This window comes from Vicugna pacos, chromosome 17 (assembly GCF_048564905.1).
Source record: "Vicugna pacos chromosome 17, VicPac4, whole genome shotgun sequence".
NCBI lineage: Eukaryota > Metazoa > Chordata > Mammalia > Artiodactyla > Camelidae > Vicugna > Vicugna pacos.
The window spans coordinates 12,774,754-12,802,313 of NC_133003.1; the positions used below are offsets into that span (position 1 = coordinate 12,774,754).

The 27,560-nt window shown below is 42.8% G+C and overlaps 1 protein-coding gene across 3 annotated transcripts in view; it reads left to right on the forward strand.

Annotated features, from left to right (window-relative positions):
* Nucleotides 1-27,560, forward strand: part of STAC (SH3 and cysteine rich domain) — a 200,596-nt gene that overhangs the window by 79,344 nt on the left and 93,692 nt on the right. Inside the window, exon 1 of one of the 3 annotated variants that reach the window (XM_015236272.3) lies at nucleotides 22,967-23,385. The exons of 1 other annotated variant lie outside the window; for it this stretch is intronic. In XM_015236272.3, the coding sequence (XP_015091758.1) occupies nucleotides 23,275-23,385 (111 nt within the window). In that variant the 5' untranslated portion in view covers nucleotides 22,967-23,274. Of the gene's footprint in view, nucleotides 1-22,966; nucleotides 23,386-27,560 lie in introns of those variants that run through there. One more of the 3 variants, XM_006200631.4, reaches the window with a different exon arrangement.

The window sequence follows — 27,560 nt, forward strand, 5'->3', positions numbered from 1 at the left end:
CTTCTTTTCTCTGACCTACCTGCCTTCCTTAATTGGACCAAATAAGAATGTGTAGGATTAAATTTCATTCATCCTTCAATCTGCAGTGGAATCCATTTTTTGGAAGTACCTCTGGTCTTGTCGGTGCTCCTTCAGTAGCATAATTTAAAGGGGGGTGGGTAGGTAACTTACAGAGAGGCTATTTACAAAGCTATAAAGAGATCCGAAGGGGTCAGTCACAAGGACAGTACAGAGCCTGGAAGGAGAATCCTATAGAATAAGCCTCTTTGCAAGGAGGGGTGGGCTGCTGTCAGAGAACAAAGCCAGCCCCAGGTGATCCCACACAGAGGGAGGCAGGAAAGTAAATATTTTGAACTCCCTCCCCTGCCTCCTGCCAGTCTCCTACTGGAGTGGAACTCCCCAGTGGTGGAAGTCAGCCATAAACCAGGTGGGATGAAAGGAAGGTTGCCAGATTTAGCAGATTAAAAGTGCAGGACACACAGGTACATTCCCGTTTCAGATAAACAACAAATGACTTCTTAGTATAAGTATATCCCAAATACTTCATAAGACATACTAAAATTTTCTTTGTTGTTTATCTGAAGTTCAGATTTTAACTCTGCACCCTGTATTTTATCTGGCAATCCTAGATGACTGATCATCGATGGATTCCATATAGGTCAGCCTTCCTGAGCAGAGAGCAGGGTGGAACGTGCCAGCGACAGGGGACAGTGGCCTTAGAGAGGCAAATGCAAGACAGACTGACATACCCATTGGCTCACCTCTTTTGCCCCAGCACACCCAGGATTTGTTCTTATGTAGAAAAGTTGGGAACTCTAGCATAGGGAATACATGAGATCACAAAAACTACCTCATCTTCGTTAGGGAATGTCAAGTAGGTCAGCCCTCTCTGAAACCAGCCTCCAGAACTGCGAGAAATCAATTTCTGTTGTTAAAAAGCTACCCAGCTCTGTGTTTGTTACAGCAGCGCATGCAGACTAAGACACATCATTTTCCTTCTCCATTAACTGGTCTTAGGAAAAGCCCCAGGAAGCCATAACTGTGAGCTGAGGGAGAGGCACTGAAGGTATGGTGACCGTGTTATGTTTTTAAGCTGGAGCATTTCTACATGAGTGTTTGTAATTAATATTTGTATTTGTAATCGCCATCTATGTTATGTATCTTAACATCTATGCAAAAAGAAAAGAAAGAAGGAAAGGCCTAAAAAATATACCCAAGAAAATAAAATATGACCAGTTAATTAAGCAAGTGGTGGTTTTCTGTATACTAGTTTGTAAAGAAAAACTGAATTACTCTTTGATACCAATTCTGAGAACAGTGTTTTAGTCACTCACTGAATCTCAATTTCCTAAATTTTAAAATGAAATTCATAGTAACTGGATTGTAGAATTTGGGGTGAGTTTGCAAACAAAGACTGAATGGAAAGTAACACATGTTTGAAACGTAAAATAATTGCTAATTAGCAATATTAAGAGAGTTCTTACTTAACAATATGTCATTTTAATATATTCTATTGCTGTAACATAGTTATACCACATGTATCTTTTTCAAATTGATAAGCTGAAAAAGCCTGATGAATTTAATAGGCCAGTCTGTCTTGAGCTCCTGGTTCTTGCAAACAGAAGATAAATTCTAAAATTTCCAGTCTCCAAGGGTAGTAAAGTAGGGATTATAAGGCCAAATACTTGTCAGCATTTTCATTCCCATTTGAGAAGTTACGTCTCCTTTTTAAATTTATGCTATTTTACATATCTTCCTCTGGGCATTAGTCATTGTGTCTATCATTTTAGCAATGCTAATATTTAATGTATGTGTTCAGTGAATGAATAACATACTTTAGACACCCACACAGAGAAAGTCGAAAGAACTTCAATAGCATTTTAATGTAGTTACATTAATAGGAAAATGGGCACACGGGATGCTCACGTGGGAATTTCTTTGTGATGATCCTTATGGAATTTTTAAAAGTTTCAACTAGACTGTTAACAAAGTAGGTAGTTATAGGTGGGTGAATACATCAGGAAACAAGAATGGTCCTAGTGCAGGAAGGATGCAAGTAGAACAAACAGTAAAGAGCATCTCACTGAAGGTCCTGATTTGACTAAAAGGAAACGAACCCGTGGCAGTAAATAAATTGGCTGTGTATTCTCATGACACCGTGACAATTATCTTTGGCGTCATGTCAACAGCTCTCACAACTCTTTCAGTCCCTGTCTGGAACCTTTTAAACCAGAGTGACAAGTGCCGGTTAGTGAGGTCTTAATAATGCCGGAGGGAAAGACTGCATGTGAAAGAACTCTTGCCCCACTGATATTTGGACCTGGTGTGCCCCAGGAAAGAGAAATGTACTTACAGAAATGAATGACACCAGTAAAAAGAGCATTGCTATTTAAAGTGAAGGGTAGAAGATTCCTCTTAGATTTCCTGCTGACATGCTTGGTTTTCCTGCTTTTGGTTTAATCACTGGGACCAGACTTGTCTGGAAGATTCGGGACAATAAATGCTGCTACCACAAGTGCCCATAGGTTACACCAACTGATGCTGCCCAGATAAGAGGCTCTGCCCAAGACATGTGGCCGAAGCAAGCTTGAAAAGTATTCAGTGGAGAAAAGACAGTCTCTTCCACAGTAGTGCTAGGAAAACTGGACAGCTACATGTAGAAGAAGGAAGTGAGAACATTCTCTAACACCATATACAAAAATAAACTCAGAATGAATTAAAAATCTGAATGTAAGACTGGATACTATAAAATTCCTAGAGGAAAACATAGAACACTCTTTGACATAAATCATAAAATATGTTTTTTAGATCCATCTCCTAAAGAAAAGGAAACAAAAGCAAAAATACATAAATGGGACCTAATTAAACTTAAAATCTTTTGCATAGCAAAGGAAATTTTCGACAAAGCAAAAAGACAATGTACTGAATGGGAGACAGTATTTGCAAATGATGTGACCAACAAGGGATTAATATCCAACAGATATAAACAGCTCAAACAATGCATATCAAAAAAAAACCCAACCTGATTAAAAGATGGGCAGAAGAACTGAATAGATATTTTTCCAAAGAGGATATGCATATGGCCAACAGGTACATGAAAAGATGCTCAGCATCGCTAATCATCAGGGAAATGCAAATCAAAATCACAGTGAGATTCTCACCTCACACCTGTCAGGATGGCTATCATCAAAAAGAACACAGATAACAAATGTTGGCAAGGATATGGAGAAAAGGGAACCCTCATACGCTGTTGGTGGGAATGTAAACTGATACAGCCACAGTGGAAAGCAGTATGGAGGTTCCTCAGTAAACTAAAACTAGAACTACCACATGAACCAGCAGTTCCACTCCTGGGTACATCCCCCCAAAAAATCCCCAAAACAATAATTTGAAAAGATACACGCACCCCAATATTCATAGCAGCGTTATTTACAATTGCCAAGATAGGAAACAGCCTAAGTGTCCATCCACAGATGAATAAAGAAGATGCGGTATACATATACAATGGGATACTACGCAGCCATAAAAAATGAAATCTTGCCATTTCCAGCAACATGGATGGACTTGGAAGGCATTATTCTAAGTGAAATAATCAGACTGAAAAATACAAATGCTATATAATGTCACTAATATGTGGAATCTAAAAAATACAACAAACTAGTGAATAAAACAAAAAAGAAGCAAATTCACAGATAAAGAGAACAAACTAATGGTTAGCAGTGGTGGAGGGGCACAGCCCAATAGCCTACTGTTGGATCAGAAACCGTGAGACCTGGCAGGTGCCCTCGGACATGTGTTCATGAGCCCAGCAAGACAAGAAGTAGAACCGCTCAGCTAAGCCTACCCCAGTTACTTGCTCACAGTCTTCTGAGCTGAATAAATGATTGCTGTTCTAAATTTATTATAGAATGAAACCTAATTGGTATACTCAGTGGCCCTGGATAATTTACTTAATCTCTTAAAACTTGGGTCTCCTTATCTATAATATGGAAATCATAACGGTAATTATCTCCTAGGTTGCTGGGAATATTAAATACCATGATGCATACAAAGTACTTATATAAATAGTAACTAGATAGTAACTAATAGTATGATTATGTGCTTATACACAGAATTTAATTTTTCCAAAGGTCAAAAGTAGCCTTATTTTCATTATGTTGTATGTTCTGTAACTACTAAAGCCATAGTACTTCCTGGGACACGTTTTAAAAATAAACAATGGTGATTTTTTTTTTTTTGCAGTGCAGTTAATTACAATGTGTCAATTTCTGGTGTACAGCACAATGTCTGAGTCATGCATTTGCATATATATATTCATTTTCATATTCCTTTTCATTAAAGGTCATTACAAGATATTGAACATAGTCCCTGGTGCTATATTGATGAAACTTTTTTAAAATCTATTTTTATATATAGTGGCTAACATTTGTATATCTCAAATTCCCAAATTTATCCCTTCCCACCCCCTTTTCCCAATAACCATAAGATTGTTTACTATCTGTGAGTCTGTTTTTATTTTGTAGATGAATTTGTAGTGTCCTTTTTTTTTTTTCCAAACATTCCACATATGAGTGCCATTATATGGTATCTTTCTTTCTCTTTCTGGCTTACTTCACTTAGAATGACAATCTCCAGGTCCATCCATGTTGCTGCAAATGGCATTATTTTATTCTTTTTTATGGCTGAGTAGTACTAAACAATGGTGATTTTTTTGTTTGTTTGATTTTTCAGTGTATTTGGGTGTTTCATACATCAAGTAATAGGTTTTTTAAGTGCTATTCAGTGAAGTGCTACAGTTTTGTGGGTTTCCCCCCAAAATTCAACTTTTTCTTCATTTTTTTAACAATTGCCTCCGCACAACGAAGTATGAGCAGCTGAATTTTCTGTTTTCTATGACTTCAGCAGCACGTAACATCTTCCTGACTCATTGCCCAAGGGGAAAGCATGAGGAATATAATACTTAACTGCATCACAGGAAGGAGACGTGTGTTTGCTAATGGCCTTCTGAAAAAATTAAGTGCTAAGTGGTTCGATTCTTTCCACTTCTCTATCTTAAACATCAAGTCCAATGGAATTAATTTCCTAAAAAATTAAAATTCTGTCCTAATGGAATACAATTAGGAAAATACGTGAATGTTCCCTTTTCAATGGTGTAGATTTAATTTCTCATAAGTAACTTCAGATATCTAAGAGCCATGAGCATTTGTATTCCAACAAAAGTCAAAAATTGACAGAAATTTAAGCCAGTGGCAATCATACTGTACAATACATAGATTTTGAAATTTTTCCGTTTTTTGAACTAGTCTAAAGTTAACCTTTCACACCTCTGAACCAAGCTCCACCCCTATCCTCAGTGCCCCTTCAGTTGCAAAAACTTTGTTCAAGGTAACAGGTTCGCCCTTTATGGCAGAATTATCAAAAGCATCTTCAGTAATGCCTTTACAAATGGCTGTGTCCCGGTAGACAACAGCATTATTGCATCTTCAGTCTGAGTTCCACCCGAACCTAAAAGATGGATGTTTGTAAGAACATGCATAAGGACTACAAAACCCAAATTGCCAGTCCCAAAGACAATTAAATGAGGGAGCTTTTCAGTAAGAGCCTTGTTCATAGCATCAGTTCCTCCAATTTGTTTGAACTCATTTATACCATAGGCCCTAATTATATGTGCCTGTAAATAAAAGATAAGGTGCTTAAGTCGCAAGCATATATCTGAATTTCCCACTTGTGTTTTGAATCCTAGCAGGGTGCTCAATTTGGAGGCAGTAAAACATACACGAGCATGACTCTGTGATCAGAATGCCTTCACTTAATAGCTTTGTGCTCTTGGGCAAGATGTGTCACCTCTCTGAGCCACAAGGCCCTCATTTGCAAAGTGAAAATAATATTATTACCTCCCACACTTAGGCGAGATAATGCATGTAAAAGCATTAAAAGGAGAAGCATAAAATATCTGCATAAAGCAGTGGCTGACCCGTAAAAGCTCTCAGTACATGCTTGTTGCTGTTGGGTGGTGCGTTTCACCTTGGCTGAGTGTTTCCTGTGATTGAAATGGCATGGCTTAGATCACCGTTCCCGGGTAGTCCACCGCCATCAGTGTAGCAGGACCCTCATCTAAGACAGAGGTTGACAGTACTGAGTGATCTCATGTCAGGTTGTCTGGGATCAAACACTATCTTATGATGCTTTCTACAGTCTGGGACTGTGTGATGTGGAATCAAGGGGAAGCAGGTCCCAGAAAGAAGGGAGGAGCTGGGTGAGATCAGCCTGGATTTGAGTGCAGCTGCCAGGGACATGTGTTAATTCAGATGACCAGACACATGTGCAAAATGTAACATGTTTCTGTCTAGATCAGTGTGTAGAACTGTTTCCTTTGCATGGGTCAGCCCCACATCTGATTACCAGGAAGTAAGAGTGACTGACCATGGAAGGAACATTGAACATGTGCAAACTAGAGTGTGACAGTACCTGTCACAGAAACAGTGTGAGGTTATGATTAGAGGAACCAGTGAGTCACAGACTGTCCAAACAGTTGGCTGTTTCTGTTCCTACCCAGTAGTCTAGACTGTCTTTAATTATCCTAGTCAGAATTTACTCATGAGATTCCAGAGTCACTGAAATGCAATAGAAACAAGGAAATAAGCCATTCAACCCCTGAGTAGGTAAGTGAACAGAATTTTAAATCAGAGGAGATGACGCAGTAATTTTGAAGTGTGACGGGAAGTGGCGGGGAGGTTAAGACAACACTTAGGATGCTGGAACCAAGGAAGAGGTCAAGATATGGTGCTGCCAGTCAGCAGTTAGGTCTGGTTAAGAGGTGGCCACCTACGGGAGAAAGTATTTGGTTAGTCCATACTCTGTGGCATTTAGGATGGGGAATGGTAATATGAAATACCATTATGATTTTGCCAGAATTCTGTTGAAATGGTGAAGTAATACAGGATATGTGTGTTTGGTGGGGGAGGACTAACATTTTTGGAGAGAAAAATAATTTAAAAGACATGTAGAAGGTGGGAGAATAATGACTGGAAACCATTCATCAGAGAGATAGTTTATTGCGAAAAAAGAAGACGCACATTAAGGAATTAACATTCTGGGAAAAAACTAGCATTTTGTCTCTGCCGCTGTTGCTAATAATCACATGGATTTTTAAACAATGGAGTCATCTCTTAGTGAACGAGTGGAGGTTTTACAATACTCTGTTTGTTCTAATGAGTGAGGCTTGTAAATTATCCCTCTTTTCTGAGGTGCCTGCTTCCTCTTTAGTTAGATACATGTGTGGCTGTAGTCACATAGTCCCCAGATACTGAAATACATGTCGTATTTTCATAGTCAGCATCGCTTCCGCAACTGTAAGGGTTTTTTGTATGAGGTAGTACTTTTCTCTCCTTGTTTTTTTCAAAATGATCACATTTCTAAGGGTTCACTTTCTTAAAAAGAAGAGCAGCCGCATGACCCTCTCACAACACCTCCAGACAACTTTGCTGGCGCCTGGGCCGCTGAGGACGTGCAGGAGGCCTTCGTTTCCCTTCTCTTAGATGCTATGATGAAAACAACTTTGAATTTCACAGTTTGTCATTATCCATTGTCAGTAATTGCTCTATAATTAGCCTGCTTTTGCGAGTTTGGGAATTGGGAATTGGTCCACCGTGTAGGGTTGTGCAACGGAAATAATCTAAAATATTTTAAAATTTCCTTTAGAAGTTTGTTTTTATAACCTGGGGGAAAAAACCCTCCATGAGCTTTGAGATTCCCCAGTGTATCTTCATCATCCAATAATTTCCACTTTTCAGCTCATAATTCCTTTGTTACATATCATAACAATTAAGAGTAATCCACCCAGTCAGTCATTTACATCTCCCCCGAAATATAATGTGAAGAGCCAAGAGCTCCCAATAGGACTTCCCATCAAGAGTGTGCATGTATAGTTTGTAAAGAAATAGCAATGCAGATGAAGAAGATATTGTGTGTGTATATATTCACGATGGAGGACTTCTCAGCCATAAAGAAGTGTGAAATAATGCCATTTGCAGCAACATGCATGGAGCTGAGATTATCATACTAAGTGAAGTAAGTCAAATATCATGATATCAGTTAAATATGGAATAAAGAAAATGACACAAATGAACTTACTTACAAGACAGAAAGAGACTCATAGACATGGAAGTCAAACTTACGGTTACTAAAGGGGAAAGGGGGGAGGAATAAATTAGGAGTTTGGGATTAACAGATACGCACTACTGTATATAAAGCAGATAAACAAGTTTCTACTGTAGAGCACAGGGAGCTAAATTCAATATCTTGTAATAACCTTTAATGAAAAAGGATATGAAAAATGATATATGTGTAACTGAATCACTATGCTGTACACCAGAAACTAACACAGCATTTAAATCAACTATACTTCAATTAAAAGTATCAATATGGCCTCAAAGGTGATGTTTTATGAAGCAAGATGCATATATATAAAAAAATTATTTTCTCCCCACACCCCTCAAAACAGTCTGTGCTTATTTTATTTTATTTCTCACAGTAGAGGCCAGAAGGCTGGCTATTGAGAAGAGAATGTTTTAAAAATGCAGGGGCTGTCACTTGGTGAAATAACTAGGGTTAGAAGGTTGGATAACCGTGGATAGACATTATCACCTCCTCGGTTTTCTCATTTGTGAAGTACAGAGGATGGACTGGTTTGCTTTTCCGAGATCTCTTTCAGCCCCAAAAGTCTGGGGCTGTGTGATGTGGAATCAGGGGGAAGTAAATACCGAAGAATAAAACAGAAACAGAAGGAGAGAACAGAAAAAGAATATAGAAACAGAGGAATGGCTTCTCCAGTTTCCTAAGGATTCTTGGGGCAGATACAGGACTCTGGAAGTTTTTTAATATTAAAAGAAAGCAAATGTAGTGGAAATTGTACATTTACTTAGAGGTAGGCTACTCAGTCAGATTATCTAAAATATCAGATTTTTTTTTGTATGAGTAAAATCACCTGGAGTGGGAAAACTAGTTAATCTAGAAACTATAATTGCAAAATAACTAGTTTGATGGATGGATATATAAGTAGGAAGGTAGGTATGTAGGTAGGTGGGTGGATGGACGGAAGGACGGATGAATAGCCACAAGTTCCTCAAGCAAAGAAAGTGACGGTTTTGTATATCCTTACGTTCACTGATACAGGAAAACAAACCTTAATGTGTCTGCTCACTCGTTCATCTTCTAAACACTTAGCGAAACCCCTGCTCTTCATCAGCCTTGACCGTTGAATAAATCACACTCAAGAGTGGGAGATCCTCTCATTCTTAGCCGTTCCTTGTGTCTGGAGCACTCTGATTCCCCACTCAACAACACCCGGAACCTACATCCTCACCCTCATCTCTTTCCCCTACTTAAGCCACCCTTTGGACTCAGTTGAGATATCAGTTCCTCAGAAAAAACCTTCCCCAACCACCCGTTAAATTTAAATGCCTCTAATTCTGCATCTTTCGATGTAGAACCATGGTGCTACAAATGTCCGTAATCCATCGTGTTTCACACTATTAGAGTAAACTCCAGCCTTATCTGTATCCCCGCAATACCGGGTGCCCCAGGAGAGCAGGCATTTCTCTTTCCATCACCTCTGCACCCCCCAAATTCTAGTACAGGGTGTAACTGATAGTGAGCGCCCTATTAATATTCTGGAGGAGGCTTTTCGTTGGCCCTTTTTATTTGGTCTGTTCTCATTAGCATTTCTGGTTTACGAGCTCCTTCAGCTCCAAGTCTGGGGTACATGCAGCAAAACAAAACTCCCAGAAACTCACCTCTGTGTCAGTCCCTGGGTCCTGAAATCCCGAGCCCGTCTGCCTTCTTCTCTTCACCTGTCAGGGTGTTCCTGTGTTTGTTCTGCAGCCGTCCTTAGTGGGAAGACTAGGGAAAAGTATATCTTCTCCATCTTCTCACAAGTGGAAGACTCGTCACTTTATGTGGACCGTTTATCTGCCACTCATAAACTGTCTAAATTGGTGTTTCGTGCGTAGCTCAGTGAGCTGGCCCCCTAGAAAGCCGCAGTCCTGCTCTGCAATTATAAACTGTCCTTCTTCCCAAAAGGTAACCATTGTCCTTGAACTTCATATAAATTACGTAATATAATAGGTACTCTTTTTTGTCTGGCTTCTTTTTCTCTCCTTCTGTGACAGAATGCAAACGTCCAATAAACACATGACAAGGTGTTTTATTCATCATCAGTGAGTTGCAAATAAAGCCACAGTGATAAGATTTAAAATAAGGCAGTAGCCATGCTGGAGAAAACAGCTAGAACCATAATTCCTGCTTATGCATTGGCATCAAAAGCCACATACGGGAATGTCCAAAGCAGTACTGTTCATGATGGAAACAACCTAACCATCAACAGATGATGAATTAAATAAATTATGACAGATTCACACAACCTAATTCTATATGACAACGAAAGAGGATATGTTCGGTAACATGGCCTTCATCCATCTTAAATGATCTTTACATATTTTACTTTTAATCTAGTTTAAAAAAATCAAACTGTTTCCTGAAATAAGTTAGAAAGAGGAAATATGCTACACACAATATGTTTTATGCAATTTAAAACACTCATACACACAGATTAACTCCACATATTTTCCAATATGCATACGTATCTGAAATATATATTTTAAAAACATGTTAGTGGGTGTCATTAAAGGAAGGGAATTTTGAGTGGGAATAGGGTTATACTGGGACAATTACCAAAACAAATTCAATGGGAAAGGAAAATGGTGACAATTCTAGGTCCCTTCAATACCCCCCAAGTAGCAATAATAAAACAAATAGCCCCGGGAAATATAAGCAGAGAAGTGTACTCATCCTAAGATGCCAAGAATGACTTTTCTTCTGCTCCTTTTGGAAAACTACCACTTTCCTTCCAATATTAATTTTTTCCCCCTTTGGTGAACCTCCCCCTCGCTTCTCCATAGAGTTAGCTCTCTTTTCCCCCGGCTCCCACGGCCCTCTCTTCATACACATGGTTACTCTTCGTCCCCAGCTCTGCCTTCCTTGTTAAGCTGGATTTTCCCTCTGGGTCAGGGAATATGCACTTACGTCTCTCTACTCCTGCAGCTCATGGAGTGCCTGGTGCACAGCAGGTCTTGGCGTCTGTCGATAAATAAATCAGTGAATAAAATAAGGACTTCACTTATTTAGACATCTCTACCTCATTTTCTAATGATCTCAGATACCTTCAAATCCATAATAACTCCTTAACCCCATGTCCACACAAGAGGCAGAACCAACAAGACATGGTGACTCGCTAGATAAGTGGTGTTGAGGAAAAACAAATGGTAAAACAGAGCAGATCTTATTTAAAATCCAGGTGTGTATCTCATGGTCTACATGAGCAGCTCCCACTGCAATCTAAGGAACTCAGTGATCCCACGCAGTACAGAGTCACTAGCCAGCCTGGGCTTCCTCAGTGTCCTTGGACATGATGTGGTAGACTTGGGCATTTCAGCAGCGTGTATTTCAAGGAGGAAACGGGACTGAGATGCAGGCAACCACCCCCTCCAAAGGCCTGTTAAATAACCAGTCCATCGATGCCATCTCCCACTGTAACCCTGCATCTGATGAGTTATCATGATTAACTAAGGAGACAAAATCCTCATCTTTCTGGCCAACTCTGCAAAAATTAAAGACAGATCTGTTTCCTAGGTCTAGGCACTGTGGCTAAGATTGCCTTGGCTATGGAGGGAAGAAACGGGCATTTAAGGCTTAAAGCCTGAGTCATCTTTTCCAGGCCAATTGTCAAGTGCCTGACGGATGGCTTGTGGCTGCCAAATGAGTTAATGGAGGAACACAGAGGGTTCCAGAAGGCAGAAGGACCGAGCAGTAACATAATCCCTCCCTGGAAAACATTGTAAAGAGAATTTTTGAGATTCATTGGCCCCCTCAGCATGACTCTATAAGCTTTTAGAGCATAGTTCAAAATAAGTGCTAAGCTTTATGGATAAAGAGCAGGAGCTATTATGCGTGTTTGCTGGAGTTCCCGTTCTGTGTTTTGAACGTCAGTCTTCAAGGGGTGACATTTAAGATGCATCGCAATTAACAGCATAAATGGAATATTCATAATCCTTTAGAGGTTGTCCATGTGCAAGTTACACATATATTTGAATTGTAGGGCCCCATCTACCAAATGGGTTCCTGCTTCCCAGGGAACCAGGGCTCTGTGTCTGGTTTCCTGGCAGGAGGATTCTCTGTGTGTCTCTCAGAACTCTCTGAACACTGACGTTTCTTACCCTGCGGCCCACTTCATCTTCCAGAAATCCTCGAGATGCTTTGTTTCTTCCTTCTGTTACTAACTAATGCTATTCCCCCCCTGGCTGACTGAGATCCAACTTTCCCCAGGAGCCATTTGTAAAAGCACCTAAAACTATTATTCAGAGAATTTCTCCAGCCTTTCCCTTTTTTGAGCATGGTCTCCGTGATCAGTAAATGTCAGTCTCAAAGAAAAGAAACTGGTTTTCTCAGACCCAAACCAGAACACCCCTACACAAACACCCTTCCATGTCTGTATTGATACTGTACATTCTTCTGAAGATTCCGTCCAGAAAAAGTGTAGGCCACCTTTCAGATTCCACTGGAACCTTCCAGAACATCCCTTCCACTTGGTGGGCACCATCCTTTCCCTCCTTGTGCTCTCAAACCCGGCGTGCAGGCCTCTCATACAGCAGCGATCACACTAAGTTAGACAGTTGATGTACATGTCGGGAGCCTGAGGTTCAGAGTCTGAAGATGTGGCCAGAATCCCTACTGCGCACCCACTGTGTCCTGTTAGGGAGGTCATAACGCCTCTCAGGCTTCCGCTGACCTCATCTATAGAATGGGGCTAATAGAACTTATGTTTCCAAGTTGATATGTAAGAATAAGAGAGAATGAGTTTTTAATTGCTCTCTAACAGTCCTTAGCAAAAAGCATAAATGATTCTTCATGAATAAATCATGGGGCATTATACAGTGGAATATACACTCATTAAAACGGATAATGTACACGTATATTCATGGATGCAGAACGATCTCTATGGCATATTACTGAAGGGAAAGGAAGTTACAAAAACATTTCATGCCCTGAGATCATTTTTATGTAAATATATATAAATCTAGAACATACCCATATATGTAGGTGCTTCTAGAAGGAGGCTTACAAAATCTCTAATAGTTATTTCTGGAAGGTGAGGGAATTTCGGAAGGTTTTTACTTTCTTCCATATTCTTTTTGAATAGTGCCTGAATAATGATAAAGCTCTTATTTTGGAAATGAGTCTTTAGCAATACTATGCATAATATCACCATAAGTTTGAAGACTTGGAGAAAAAATGTGTGCTGCTGGCAGGTTGGTCATAGGTTCCAAAGCTGAATAAAGCAAAGACCGTTGGGGTTGGTGGGCACGTAAGCAGACACGGGTTCATTGTACCACCTATTAGTTGACTTTGGACAAGTATTTAACGTAGGTGAGCTTCCATTTTCCCCTCTAATAAAAACAAAACAGATTTTTATTTGATCTACAAGTTCCTCTCCAGCACTGACATTTGATCTTTCATTCGTTTAACACACATTCACTGAGCACCTATTGTACACGCACCTAAATGTCAGAGATACGTGATGAAGAAGAGAGACCAGGCCCTTGACCTCACGGAGCTTACATTCTAAAGGACACCGAGCAAGAAGGGAAAGAAGCAGGATGTTTCAGCCGTTGGATGCCGAGGTCTCCTGGCCATGGGGAATGATGGGGTGGGGGGGTGGATTCTCAGCTGCAGGGCACAGCAGCGAAGATCGAAGCTGGGAGCGGGAACAGACCAGGCATTTCTGAAGAGCAGAAAGGCCAGGGTGAGCTGAACCCTGTGCCTCTTAAAACTGTGACCCTGAACGCATGGAAGAGAATACATAAAGGGAAATGCTAATGACCAGCCAAGAAGAAACTTTAGGTATTTCCTGCCTGTGACCTCCTCAGATAGGAGATATTAATAATTTCAGAAATGTGGAAAAGATCCGCTTTTGATAACTGTGTGTGCATTTGGCTGTAATGAACAGAAAAACACAGCTCACACAGGGCTTCTTAGCCCTTCGGGACTTGAGGAAACCAAAGCTGAGATCAAATCAATTGTGTAAGTTCTCACTGCTTTTCAGTGGAAGAGCTGGAATATTTGGAGTTTAAGTTCATGGCCCTTCCACTAAACGGAGAATCAAGATTCACGTCATCCTCCATCTCACAGGGGCTACGACCAGCTAGAAGCAGCCCATGTCTGCTCTGTTTAGAGAGAAGAGGCAGACCTTAACCAGAAAGCAGCTGCGTGCCACGTGGACCTCGTGCCCTCTTCCAGGCGTCTCCAGTGGGAGACGATTCCGGTGCAGCCAACGGTGCCGTTCAGATATTACCTCAGTATTCGTGTTGCTCTTGTTCTTATTAATTAGAAAAGACACTTAGAAAAGACAAGGTGGTACGGATGTAAGCCGGATCATACTCACCCTGACGAATCTCCGAATTTAAAGACGGGCTGTGGTGCTGAGGAGAGACCCGTCCTGAGTTGCTGTGAGGACTGCAGTTGGCACGAACAGTTGCTCAGAGTAGGGGCTGTTGTGTTGTTGTTGTTGTGTTGTTGGCTGTAAGACTTGGGGCAAAGCACTGGATTTCTCTGGGCTTGAAGGCAGTTGCATCGGGGCAGCCAGAGGGTGACAATGGATGCAGGACTCCCGGCCCTTCCTTACAGGCTGAACGCCTCGTTTGTCTTGGCCCCTCGGCTTCGCCTTCGAAGTGTAGATGTGGTTCTTACTAAGTGATGGTAAAAGAATGGAGCAGGCAGGCCTTCATTCTGTGAAGACTCTCCCTGCGTCTTCCATCGTGCCTCTGCCTCTCAGGCTGCATCTCTCCTTCCCTTGAAGACCGGCTGCCTCTTCACCAAATCCGGGTTCTGCTGTTGTTTGGGGGCCAGCAGAGCAGAGCCAAAACTCGACCCCGGAGCGGGATACATCTGAGTTCAAATCCTGACCCCGTGCTCACGGTGGAATCTAGGATAACTATCTTGATCATGTTAAGGTTTTGTAGAGATTAAATGAAATATCATATAGAAAAATGTCTATAGCATAGGAGAAGCCCAAGGCATGTTAGCCATTATTATCAAGGACCTAATTGCCAAACCCTATGCCCTTCTCATATATCTCATTATCCATGATGACTCTGATGCATCAGATGGTGAAGGAGAGCCACTCCATCACTGAGACCCCCTCTCCTTTCTCCTTGTCGGTTCTCCACCCCTGGACAGTCTGACCATCCCCCCTTTTTCCTTCCTTTGCTGTTCTCTTTTGTACCCTTCGTAAGCACGGCTGTTCTAGTTAAAGTAGGCTTGGTAGGATCTTTTTACCAAGTGGCTCTACAAGAAGCCAAAGTCCACAGAATGAAGGTCCAGTTGCTTTACCCAAACTTGGGGCAGAGCAACGGGGGAAAGTTCAAAGCTTCTGCTCGGCAGTGTGACTGTTAAAGGCAGTCACATGCCATCAGGAGGAGGGCTTTGCTGTCTTTACAGATTAACAAATGAGTAAATGAACCCAGAGTGGAAGCTTCCAGTTCAAGTATGAGGATAAATTTCTGCATGCCTCCCACTCCTGCTGGGTAGATATTTAACCAGTAACCAGAGTGAAATGGACCATGAAGGGAAGCTACAAAAGTCACAGGGTCCTGCTGCTGGCTCGAGACTTAGGATAATTCTCTGGAACTTGAATTTCCCAACCTCCAGTGGAAAAGAGGTCATCCTGACAGCTATGGCTGAAATGTCACTGCAGCTTCTAAAGCAGGACTTCCAGTCTTCTGTGAGGTCTCACCCCAGTCTCATCCTGAAGGGGCATCTCCCGCAGGACCATGAAAAAGTAGACTCCCGCTCAGGGATATCAGTGCTTTATCAGGTGTCCTCTGGGAATCACTTTACTGGTCTACCATCCACTAACCTCCAGTTCATGGAGCCTGTCAGTCCTCTGCAGCGTCCTCTGGGCATCCCTTTCAGTACATCAGTGTCCCCTCAGTACCAGCTTAAGGCTGGCTTTCATGACCGCTTGGGAGGACCCTCATCACGCCAGGACCTGAAATTAAGCATGATCATCTGGCTCCCACAGCAGCAGTGTCTGTGACTCCAGCCTCAAGGCCTCCTACACAGACTGCGCCCCCCATTTCTGCCAACAGTGCACAGACTCAGAGAAAGCGCCTCTGTTCCCTGAGAGGATCTGTGGACCTAACGACCTTTGTGCAGACCCCTGCCCCCACAAACCAGTGAACCCCACATTCTCAGACAGTATGGCTCGCAGTTTAAGATCCTCTCTTAAACCAATACAGACAGAATCTTCAACATCAAGAAGCTTATTTGATTTTAAATTCCAGCATTTTCTGGAAGCATCCAGGGTCTTTCTCCATTCAGTGTGCTCAGGACAATTGGAGTAATGAGCGCCTAGGCCATCTTAGAGCTCAGGGGGCTGCAGGAGCAGTCTCCTCTCACCACAAGCTGCGGGCTGAGGAGCGGGATGAACTCGGCGCGGTCCTGGCCGAGTGGAGCTCAGAGCCCCGCGGGAGGACAGGGGACTTTGTCACTGATCACTCAGGGAAGGTTGCCATTGTTTCAGAGTCCAGATTCGTTCTGCTGGCCACACGACAGGCCCAAATAAGATATTGGCTTCATTGGTTTTCTCTCTTGTTATTCTGTTTTTAATTCAGTTGACTTCTGCTCTTCTTTTTTATTGATTTATAATCATTTTACAATGTTGTGTCAAATTGTAGAGCACAATTTTTCAGTTATACATGAACATACATATATTCATTGTCACATTTTTTTCTCTGTGAGCTACCATAAGATCTTGTGTATATTTCCCTGTGCTATACAGTATAATCTTGTTTATCTGTTCTATAATTTTGAAATCCCATCTGTCCCTTCCCACCCTCCACCCCCTTGGCAACCACAAGTTTGTATTCTATGTCTATGAGTCTATTTCTGTTTTGTATTTATGCTTTATTTTTTTGTTTTTTAGATTCCACATATGAGCAATCTCATATGGTATTTTTCTTTCTCTTTCTGGCTTATTTCACTGAGAATGATACTCTCCAGGAACATCCATGTTGCTGCAAATGGCATTATGTTGCCGGTTTTTATGGCTGAATAGTATTCCATTGTATAAATATACTGCATCTTCTTTATCCAGTCATCTGTTGATGGACATTTAGGCTGTTTCCATGTTTTGGCTATTGTAAATAGTGCTGCTATGAACACTGGGGTGCAGGTGTCATCCTGAAGTAGAGTTCCTTCTAGATATAAGCCCAAGAGCGGGATTCCTGGGTCATACGGTAAGTCTATTCCTAGTCTTTTGAGGAATCTCCATACTGTTTTCCACAGTGGCTGCACCAAACTGCATTCCCACCAGCAGTGTAGGAGGGTTCCCTTTTCTCTACAGCCTCTCCAGCATTTGTCATTTGTGGATTTTTGAATGATGGCCATTCTGACTGGTGTGAGGTGATACCTCACTGTACTTTTGATTTGCATTCTCTGATAATTAATGACATTGAGCATTTTTTCATGTGCCTATTGATCATTTGTATGTCTTCCTTGGAGAATTGCTTGTTCAGGTCTTTTGCCCATCTTTGGATTGGGTTGTTTGGTTGTTTCTTATTAAGTCATATGAGCTGCTTATATATTCTGGAGATCAAGCCTTTGTCAGTTTCATTTGCAAAGATTTCCTCCCAATTAAAAGAACAAGAGAAATCCCCTGAAAGAACGATCAATGAAATAGACATCCATAGCCTACTAGATCAAGATTTCAAAAAAGGAGTGATCAAAGTATTGAAGAAACTAAAAGAGATAGTGTTTAGAGATATAAAATATGTCAAAAATGAAATCGAAGCTATAAAGAAGAACCAAGTAGACTTGGTTAACTCATTGGCTGAAATGAGAACAGATCTAAAGGCTGTGCAAAGCAGAGTAGATAATGCAGAGGAACAAATTAGTGACCTAGAAGACAGGACTTCTGCTCTTAACTATAGTGTTCCCTTCCTTCCCCTTTTGCTCTTCTTTTTCTAGTTCCTTAAGGCAGAAATTTAGGTCGTTGATTTGAGGTCTTCTTATATAACTTCTACCACATGAGAGGTTCCTGTCTTTTTTTTTTTTCCCCAATTGTTTTCCTGAATCAGACTCATAATTAGGTGAAATATACATGTTAAGGGGTAACTGTGTATCCCAGAAAAATAAAAGGCACCCCATAGGCAAAGGATTGATTGAAGAAGCCACCTGGGGGAAGCCCTAGCATTAGTCCCAGGCTAGAAGAAGTCTCAAGCCTTCCCAGTACTGCAGCCACACTATTTGGAAATGGCTTTGCAGAGATGGAAGATGCGAGTACTGCATCAGTTATTCTCCCTAGAAAACACATGGCAATAAACCCTGGTCCTTCTGGAACTTGGTCCAATACACCAAAGAGAATTATAATTCCTCCTGAGACAAACCTTCCTGCTACAAACATAAATTTTGCTCCAATATGTAAAAGATGTTTTCCAAATACCAGAGATACCAGCAAGTCAAAGCATAACTTCCAAAGATCATACCAATTACTGTATTGCTTGACTCCTTTCTTTTCAGCCTCCTTGGGGAAAAGAGTCCAAGGATAGAACAGCACATCATGGAACCCAAGTTAATGGAAGCTGCTGAGTTTAGGACAAAAATTGGTTCTCTTGAAAGCCACCTGGGTGTTTCCCTTGCACTTCCTGGAGGGCCATTACCCCTTAATGTGCAAGACTAAGGCAGGTCCTAAGAGCATGTAGCGTCATGCTGTGATTAAGTTTCCAAAACCCAGAAGCCACTTCCTTAGATGTGGCATTTTATCACCACGTAGGCCCCATGGTGGTGAAGAAATGGCTTAGGATCATGCCAAACCCAGGAGTACGAGTCCCACATATCCAGCTGGTAAATTAAAATTCTCTATAACAAAGAGGGACAGCTTAGGACCAAGGAAGCCAAAACATGAGCTGAGTGAGGTGATGGTGAAGAATATAGGGTGACCTTGGGTAAAGTGATGGGTTTCCAGAATAAGTGTTTCCCTGTTGATTAACACTTTAAAAGCAACTTCTACCAGTGGAGAAGGGTTCATTCCAAGTGTATCATCTAATTTTTTGCAATTTTCTTACATTTACCATTCTAGCATTTCCAGGGGCCTCAGGATCTGCTATAGACAGATGATAAATCCTTTCCAAAAATTTAGGGAGGTCTTCATTTAGTTTTGCTGGATTTCTTTAATTTTGTTAAACCCAGTCTGCTGGCTGTTTGCATTTAGGCCCCCCGTGGGATAGTGGAGCAGGGGAAATTGTCCTGTGCTGGGAGTGGTTCCTGGTCCAGACTGGGTGCCCTGTCAGGTCTTAGATGACAATACCAGACCAGGTCCCTGTGCCCCAGGAACTAACACAGGATTTTCTAATTGATCCCTATAAGGCAAGGGAGCCAGTCCGACCACTTCCTGAGCTCCAGTGTCGGGAATTGGGGCTGACTATTCAGGAACGGGAGGCAGTGGGGGGGTGGATACTTTGGACAGTGAGCTCAGCCGAAAGAGTTAAGGTTTGAAGCAATATATCCTGTCATTCCTTTCCTTTTCTTACTTTCCCTAATGTAATAGCACAAATGCTTGCACATAGGGAAGTTTATCATTCTTCCCTCTTTTTCAAAGAATGTCTATAATTGCAGGGTTGTATAGAGCCATTCAAAGGCCACCATTCCTCAGTGTTTTATCGTAAAATCATAAATAGCAGCTGATCCTCTCTAATCATTTTTGCCGTGGCATCAACCGCCAGGGCTGAATTCTGGGCTGGGGCTTTTGGTGATTTTAGGAACCAGGTGGAACCTTTATATTCTTCCTGGGAACGTCCCTCTCTCAGACAAGAACAGACAGCTTTTGTTTTGTTTCGTTTTTTGTTTTTCCTGTTCCTTTCCTCTATTTGACATCAGTAAAAATTTAAGTATCATAAAACTGACTTGTCTGTAAATGGAGAAATAGTACCAGAACAAAATGAAGCGAAAAACCCAAAGGACAAATAGAAAACTCTGACTAAATGCTCAAGTCTGGTCTTGGAGTTTTGCATATACCAGTGACACAGGAGACCACACAAATGGTCTAATTAACATGGCAAGAGTGGCAGTATATGGGGATTAACCTGCATAAACCCCTTGTAGGGATCCGGGCAGGTACTATGGCCACACATTGTTCCTCTTCCTCTTAGGCATGGGTTCTTAGTTATTCTCAGACCACTTATCCAAAATGCACCTCAGAGGACTTTCTTTCGGGAGAGTTGAAATATTCCGCATTTTTTAAAGACAGAAATACAAGACAAACAATATACAAGCAATGCACACAAATGCTAGCATCCAAAGAAAGCAAGGAACTGGTTCACAAATCAGGTAAAAGTCCAGCAACTATTTCGTCTCTCCAGCAGGGTACCCCACTCACAAAACAAACTGGCTTATTCCAGAGAAAAAAGCCCCAAACATAGAGGTAAACAGTTTCCAGCTGTACACACCAGAGCAGCTTATCCTACCTATTGTATGGAGCCTGTCAGCTCCCAGATGTCAATTTCTTGCTCCAACTTCCAAGCACTGGGGCGGCTGGTGCCCTTTTGGAACATTTTGAAGGGAAGATCCTCAGGACAAGTGGTCCTGGCAGCTGCTTGGGCCTTACCCCAAAATTCCCAAGCTGCCTGGCCATGAGCAGCAGGGCCCCCGGCTGGCTTCCTCAAAATTTGTTACTGAGTCCAAACTGGTTCCACTCACTGCACATCAGGCCGATAAATCTGGAAATGAGGTGTTGGGGCAAGGAATTACGACTTTATTTGGAAAGCCAGTAGACCAAGAAAGTAGGGGACTCATTTCCTGGAGAACCATCTTACCCAAGTCAGAATTCAGGCTTGTTTTATACTGAGAAGGGGAGGAGGGTATGGTTGGTTGGTGCAGACTTCTTGGTGTCAGAATCCTTTGTCCTTGCAGCTGTTCACGTAGGTCATGATGTTCATCTAAACTTCCAACAAGACAAACCTTATTCTCTGTTCGGCAACTACTTATCTCTATATGGAAAAGAGACCCTTAAAGATCAGAGCCTTGAGAGTGGGTTATCCTGTATATTTCAGGCTATTGGCAACACTCTTTTACAAAACGTGCAGAACCAACATGACTAAGCACAGGAGATAGAACACAGGGTTAAAGCCAAAGGAACAGATCTAATATGGAGTCAGATTTGTTCTTCCCTATTAACCATGAGAACACAGCATCGGTTTGGAAATCTAAATTAGACTAAAGGAGTCAGGGAAGATTTCAGGAGTAATAAGTGTTTGGGGATGTGTTTTGAAGAAGAAAAGAAGTTAGCTAAATAACAAAAAATGAAATAGAAAGGGAATTTATGTGAAAGAAACGCATGACTAAAGGCTTGATTTGTTTTGGCAACCACAGGTAATTCCACAGTTTCCTAGGGAAGGTAGCTATGATTTATCAGACGAAGGATTTCTGTTACTAGGATGGGAGTGGAGTGAGAAGGAAGGATATACTAGCTTGTTTAACATTTCTCTCGAGGGGACAACACTTAAACTTATGCTATTGGAGTTTATATCTGCAAATCCCAGACTCGGAATTTATCCCTCCCCCACTGCTTTCCCCCCTCCCCGGTAACAATAAGTTTTCTATGTCTATGAATCTGTTTGTTTTGTAAATTAAGTTCATTTGTGCCATATTCCTTAGATTCCGCATGTAAGTGATATCATATGATATCTTTCTCTGTGACTTAATTCTTAGTATGATAATCTCTAGGTCCATCCATGTTGCCACAAATGGCATTATTTCATTCTTTTTAATGGCTGAGTAATATCCCAATGTTTACATATATCACATCTTCTTTATCCAATCCTCTGTCTTAAACATTTAGGTTGATTCCATGTCTCAGCTATTGTGAATAGTGCTATTAAAAAAAAACCCAAAGGGGAAAAAAAACTTATGCTATTGGAGAATGACTAGTGTTAATAAAAGCTAAGCACTTACTAAAATGGAAGATGACATCTTATAGCTGCTCTTCAATTCTTAAAATAAAATCCAGAGATGAAGAGTGCCTTATTGTAAGCCCCAATATGCTTGCCCACTAAGACTGGAATTACCCATGGACCCTGGGGGGCTTTCCTTTACTTCCTTAGAAAACCTCCCTGTGGCCCCACACTAGTTCAGGCTGCATTTGTACACACTCATTATCCTGTGCTTTTCCTCATTACAGTTCATGGAAAATGTGTGTGTATGTATGTGTGTGTGTAGATTTGAGGCTCCACAGTCCAAAAAAGCATGGATTTTGAAGCCAAAATGAGTTCAAATCCAAGTTCCATCATTTACAGTTTAGTGACTTAGAGCAAATTACTTAGCCTCCCTAAAACCCCAGTTTTCCCATCTATGAAATGGGAGAGATACTACCCAGCCCAATCGGTTGGCCCTAAGGATTAAATAAAGTAAAAAACGTGAAGGGCTTAACCCTGAAATGCACAACAAAACTAGGGCACATCCCCTCTGCAGTATCTCTTTGCCTTATTCCAAAACTGAACAGAGGAAAGAGGAGCGCGCTCAAGCCGGGGAACCCCATCTCGGCTTCCTCCGTCACTGAGCCCTATAAATAACTTAGCTAAGTCACCAGCTCCCTTTGAGTCGCTGTTTCTCAGAGTGTAGAAGAAGGGAGTTCCTGCAGGTGGTCCCTCCTGGCTGGATGAGTCATTCGGGGTTTGGTCTGAATTTTCCCTCCGCTTCCTAAAGCATCCCCTGTCTCCACCCTACTGTGCGCGTCCTGCCTCCCCGCAGGGCCTCCTGAGGACGCGGCCCCCTCCTGCCCAGCCGCTCCCTCGGGGGCTGCGAAGCCCCGCCCCGGAGCTGCCTCCCCCACCCCCTTCTCCGGCGGGTGGACCATCCCGAGCCCGCGAGCCCGCTGCCGAGTGGCTGCCACAACTGTGCGGCCGCAGGAGAGGTGGCCGCGGGCTTGGCAGCGCGGGGCGGGCGCTCCCTCCCCTGGCCCGCGGAGGTTGCGGGGGGAGGTGGGCAGGGCCCGGGTCGGGGCGAAGCCGGAGGAGGGCGCCTCGGCGCCTGGGCGAGGATGGGAGTCCCCGGCATCCGGAGCTGAGCCAGCCGGCGCGGCGGGGAAGGCGCGCCGAGGAAGGCGAGCCGAGGAAGGCGAGCCTCGCTGTTCCTCCGGGAGCCTAACACCGTTCCCGCGCCGCCACGATGATCCCTCCGAGCGGCGCCCGTGAGGATGGCGTGGACGGGCTGCCCAAGGAGGCGGCGAGCGCCGAGCAGCCGCCCTCTCCTGCATCCACCAGCAGCCAGGAATCCAAGGTACCGCGCACACTTGCCCCAAGAAAACACAAACTCAGTCTCCTCTCCTCTCTGTCCACCTTTGTTTCCTCCGAACTGACGCTGGCACCGGAGGCTGAGACTTGTCCCTAGTTCCACCAGGTCTTAAGGACTGTATCTGCCTTGAGACTTGGTCCGGCTCCTGATGCTGGACCACATCCCTTGCTGCCCACACAGCCGCAGGGCTTTGCGTTGGGCTTCTCCGAGCGAGCACCCGCAGTTCACGTCGCCTCGGGTTCAGGTCGCTTTCTTGGGTGGTGATGGCGTGATTGTTCTGTGGTTTGAACCTGTGTGTGTCCAAAGCGCAAGTAGATACTAGGCAGCTTCTGAAAGCTGAGGGACAAACAGCCAGGGATACTTCTCCAGAAAAGCTGGGGCCCTTGTGGACCAGCAAAGTGTTGTCTGTATCCCAAGGGCCTGAGACCCTTTGCTTAATAGCTCATCCCTAACTTCAGATAGCACTCATTACAGGGAAGAAAAAAAAAAAAAGACTAGGCAAAGGGCAAGACTGCGTTTGCCGGAAAGTTGATGTTCTTCTTGTGGAAGTTAATATTCGAACTTACACTTGCATTTATGAGAGTTAAAGTTAACATACACAAAACCAAGCCCGCAGCACTTCTGTCAGTTACGCTTCCTCTGAAACTCTCCTGGGTGCCAGGCACATGTTTGGAAATCTTGGAAAAGAATCAAGTAAAATGCAGCTGCTAGCAGTGCAGTGCCAAATGGCATGTGAGCTGGGAGTGAAAACCCTAAGATGGAGTTTGTAGTTATATGGATTTTTTTTTTTAAGTGCAGGACTCCTGGCTCTTTATCCAGATTTCCTTTTGAGTTCCTTGGGCGTCTTTGAAATGTGGGGCAGTCCTTAAGTAGGAATGGAGGAAAGGACAATGTCAGTTAGGAGGGCAGGTCAGAGGTGGCACAGACAGCTGCCATCCTTGTCTCCCTTCTCACACATCCCTGGGAGCCGTTGACACACCAGCAGGTTCCAAATCATACCTTAGTTGCTCTCAGTTTAAGTGACGCTGCTCTCTGTGCGTACCCCAGCTTCCAGGAGTTAACCATCAAGGGATGGTAACCCAAGAGAGAGCTTTGCATTATGTTTATTTTATTTTATTTTTCTGATAAATGCCTTTCTTAAAATTCAGCTGGAAATGGGGCAAAAGCCCCAGCTTCCAGGATCATCATGAGGAGTAGTGAGATGAGCTAACATCCATCCCGGTACAGACTAAGGACGCAAATGTTTTTTACCTTTATCCTTCTTGATGTAATGAGATGCAATCTGTCTCGCACGATGATTCACTCCAAAGCAGTCTCACAACCCACACATGTGTACCACTGCCCCTCCGACCAGAAGTTTCTGGGTGTCTCATCATTGTCCATCACTGACATTCAATCACCTAAGCTATAGGAGATAGTGGCCATTTCAAAGGGGATCTGGAATACTATCAATGAATACAGCTAAACTCCAGAGTGAAACTAGCATTCGAGTTTTTGCACTGGGCCTCTTGCTCTGTAGTAGGTCTGTTCTCAGGGCTTAGCATGTGGGTAGACAGCAACATGGTGCAAACACACTGTATGGGCTCGCTATTTATAGATCTCAATGTAAATTCTTTGGCAGAGCAAGAGCTACATATGTAATACTGTAATACCCTTCATTATCCACCAATTTATCTGGCTTATGGTGTCAGATTTGTACACGTCAGTTTTTCTCCAAGTGTATTTATACCTTCCTAAATCTGCTGTCATGGCTTAGGTGTTCTCCATCAGTGGAGATGGGCTATGGGGGACGGGGGCATGAACCCCAAGAAATTGAAAGCAAAATTGTGTGCCTGAATATGAAACAAATTTTTGGCTTAGCGTTTGTGACACTGTCCAAGGGCCCGTGCTTCTCAAAAAAGGCTAAACTGCTGGTGTGGAGGATGTGTGGTGAGGGAGCAGGGTGGCATGAAAGAGGCAGAGGAAAGTTCTGTTCATTCTCCACCGGGAATGCCACATTGGAAGGCTCACTGGCGTTTACAAGGGTCTCCCGCCTTGAAGATGGCTGGCGAGGAAAATGGGGACAAGGCACTGGGAGTCAGCCCACCTCCCTCTCCTCTGAAGTGGTGTGTTTGTCAGCATACTGTGTGGGACAGGCATGGTTCTGGCCCCTCGGGGCATTAAGCTACTTTCTCACCAAAGACTTTTAAATTTAGTTTTTTTCTTTTCCTGTTATTAAATCATGATTGATTCATGTTAGTTTCAGGTGTACAACCTAGTGACTCGACCTTTTTATAGATTATTCATCATACAGAGTTATGACAACATTACTATGTTCCCCGTGCTGTACGTTACATCTTGTGACTTACCTGTTTCGTACCTGGATGTCTGTACCTCTTAGCCCCCGTCACCTCTTTCACCCCTTCCCCCCGCCTCCCTCCCCTCTGGCAACCACTGGTTTGTTCTCTGTATCTGGGAGTCCCTTTCCGTTTTGTTGTATTTGTTCATCTGTTTTGGTGGTTAGATTTCACTCCAAGTTTTCAAAATATTTTTTTCTCTGATTGTAAGAGTAACAAATACTCTCTGTAGAAATTTGAGAAGTCCAGAAAAAAAATAAAGAAAAGAAAAGAAAATCACCCATCGGTCACAATCGAGAGGCAACTACCGATAATACTTTGATCACGTCTTTGTCTTTGTCTGTTTACGTCATTGAGAGAACAGCGGTGAGCGTCTGCTGAGGGATTGCTCTGTGTCGGGCACAACCTGACCCTTCACAATAATCCTTTGAGGGAAGTTGTGCTATTATTTCCCTTTTATGGGTGGGAAAGGGGAAGCTCAGATAGGTCACCCATGACTGCAGAGTTAGTTCAGTGACGTAGCAAGGACAGGGACCTGGGTGGCATAGCTCCGGAGGACAAGTTCTCAGCCCCCGTGGACCCGTCTCTCATGCCCGTGTTCCATTCTACATCCTTCTGTTGCATCTGTTATCCTGACCGAGTATTTTCTACACCACGAAAACGCATTTGCAGCTGTATTTTGTTCCTCTCATCTTAAGAAATCTTTGACGATGGATTGAGCCACACTATCATGTGAAATGATTAAAGCCCAGTTCTTGTCCATCTTCTTTGCATTTGGTCCTCCTATTCTTTCCCCGAAAGTGTATTTATGAAAGTGATTAAGTGGAATATCACAGAACCATCAGAAAATCGGCTCACAACAAACCCTCTAGTCTACAGGATCCATTAGAAGAATGATCATGATTCAATGCCCTGAGCACATAAAATGAAAGTCAGTTTTCTATGCGGATTCTTTGGAATGCCAAATCATAGAATATTAGAATTGGAAACACTAGAGATGATCTGTTCTGGGTTTTTTTTAATTATGGATAATTTTTATTGTGTAGAACTTACTTTATTATGGAAAACTTCAACACACACAAAAGGAGAGAGAGCAGTATAAAGCATCATCATGTGCCTAATCCCCTGGCTGCACCAGTTATCAACTCACGGACAATCTCGTTGCATCTGTTACCCCCACCACGGCCACCACCCCTCTCGGTACACACTGGATCATTTAGAAGCAAATTCCAGACATCTGAGCATTTCATTCACAAATATTTCAGGTTGAATCTCTAAAAGATAAGGGCTCTTTTTCTAGACATGACTACATGCCCATTATTACTACTCCATGTGTTTCAAGTCAAGGGTCGGGATGTTCTCTGGAGGTCCGCAGATACATGTGAACAGCCAGAACTTTCAAAATTGCCCACGTACACGCACGTGCGCACCGTCTGGGGAAAGGACCCATAGCTTATACCAGATCGATAAAGTGTTCAGAGTATTCGAAGGTTATTTAAATACCTCCCCCTTTTTTCTTTGTTGAGTAAATCGAGGCCCTGAGAGAGGCAGTGACTTGCCTAAGATCACACAGATAGTTGCTGCCAGGCCCCTGTGTAAGAACTGTGTCTTGGACCTTGGGTACCCCCACACAATTTCCGCAGGGTAAATTCTGGCAAGCACAAGTTGTAATGTAGTTTATGTGGTTTTGTTTTTCATAAAACTAGGTGAGTTGAAAGACTTTGAAAGCCATTAACGAACCTCACCCCTCTGTCTTTCCACACATTCTCCCAGGAAGGCCACAACCTAGTGCGTTTTCTAAGTGTTTGACAGAGACCATTCAGT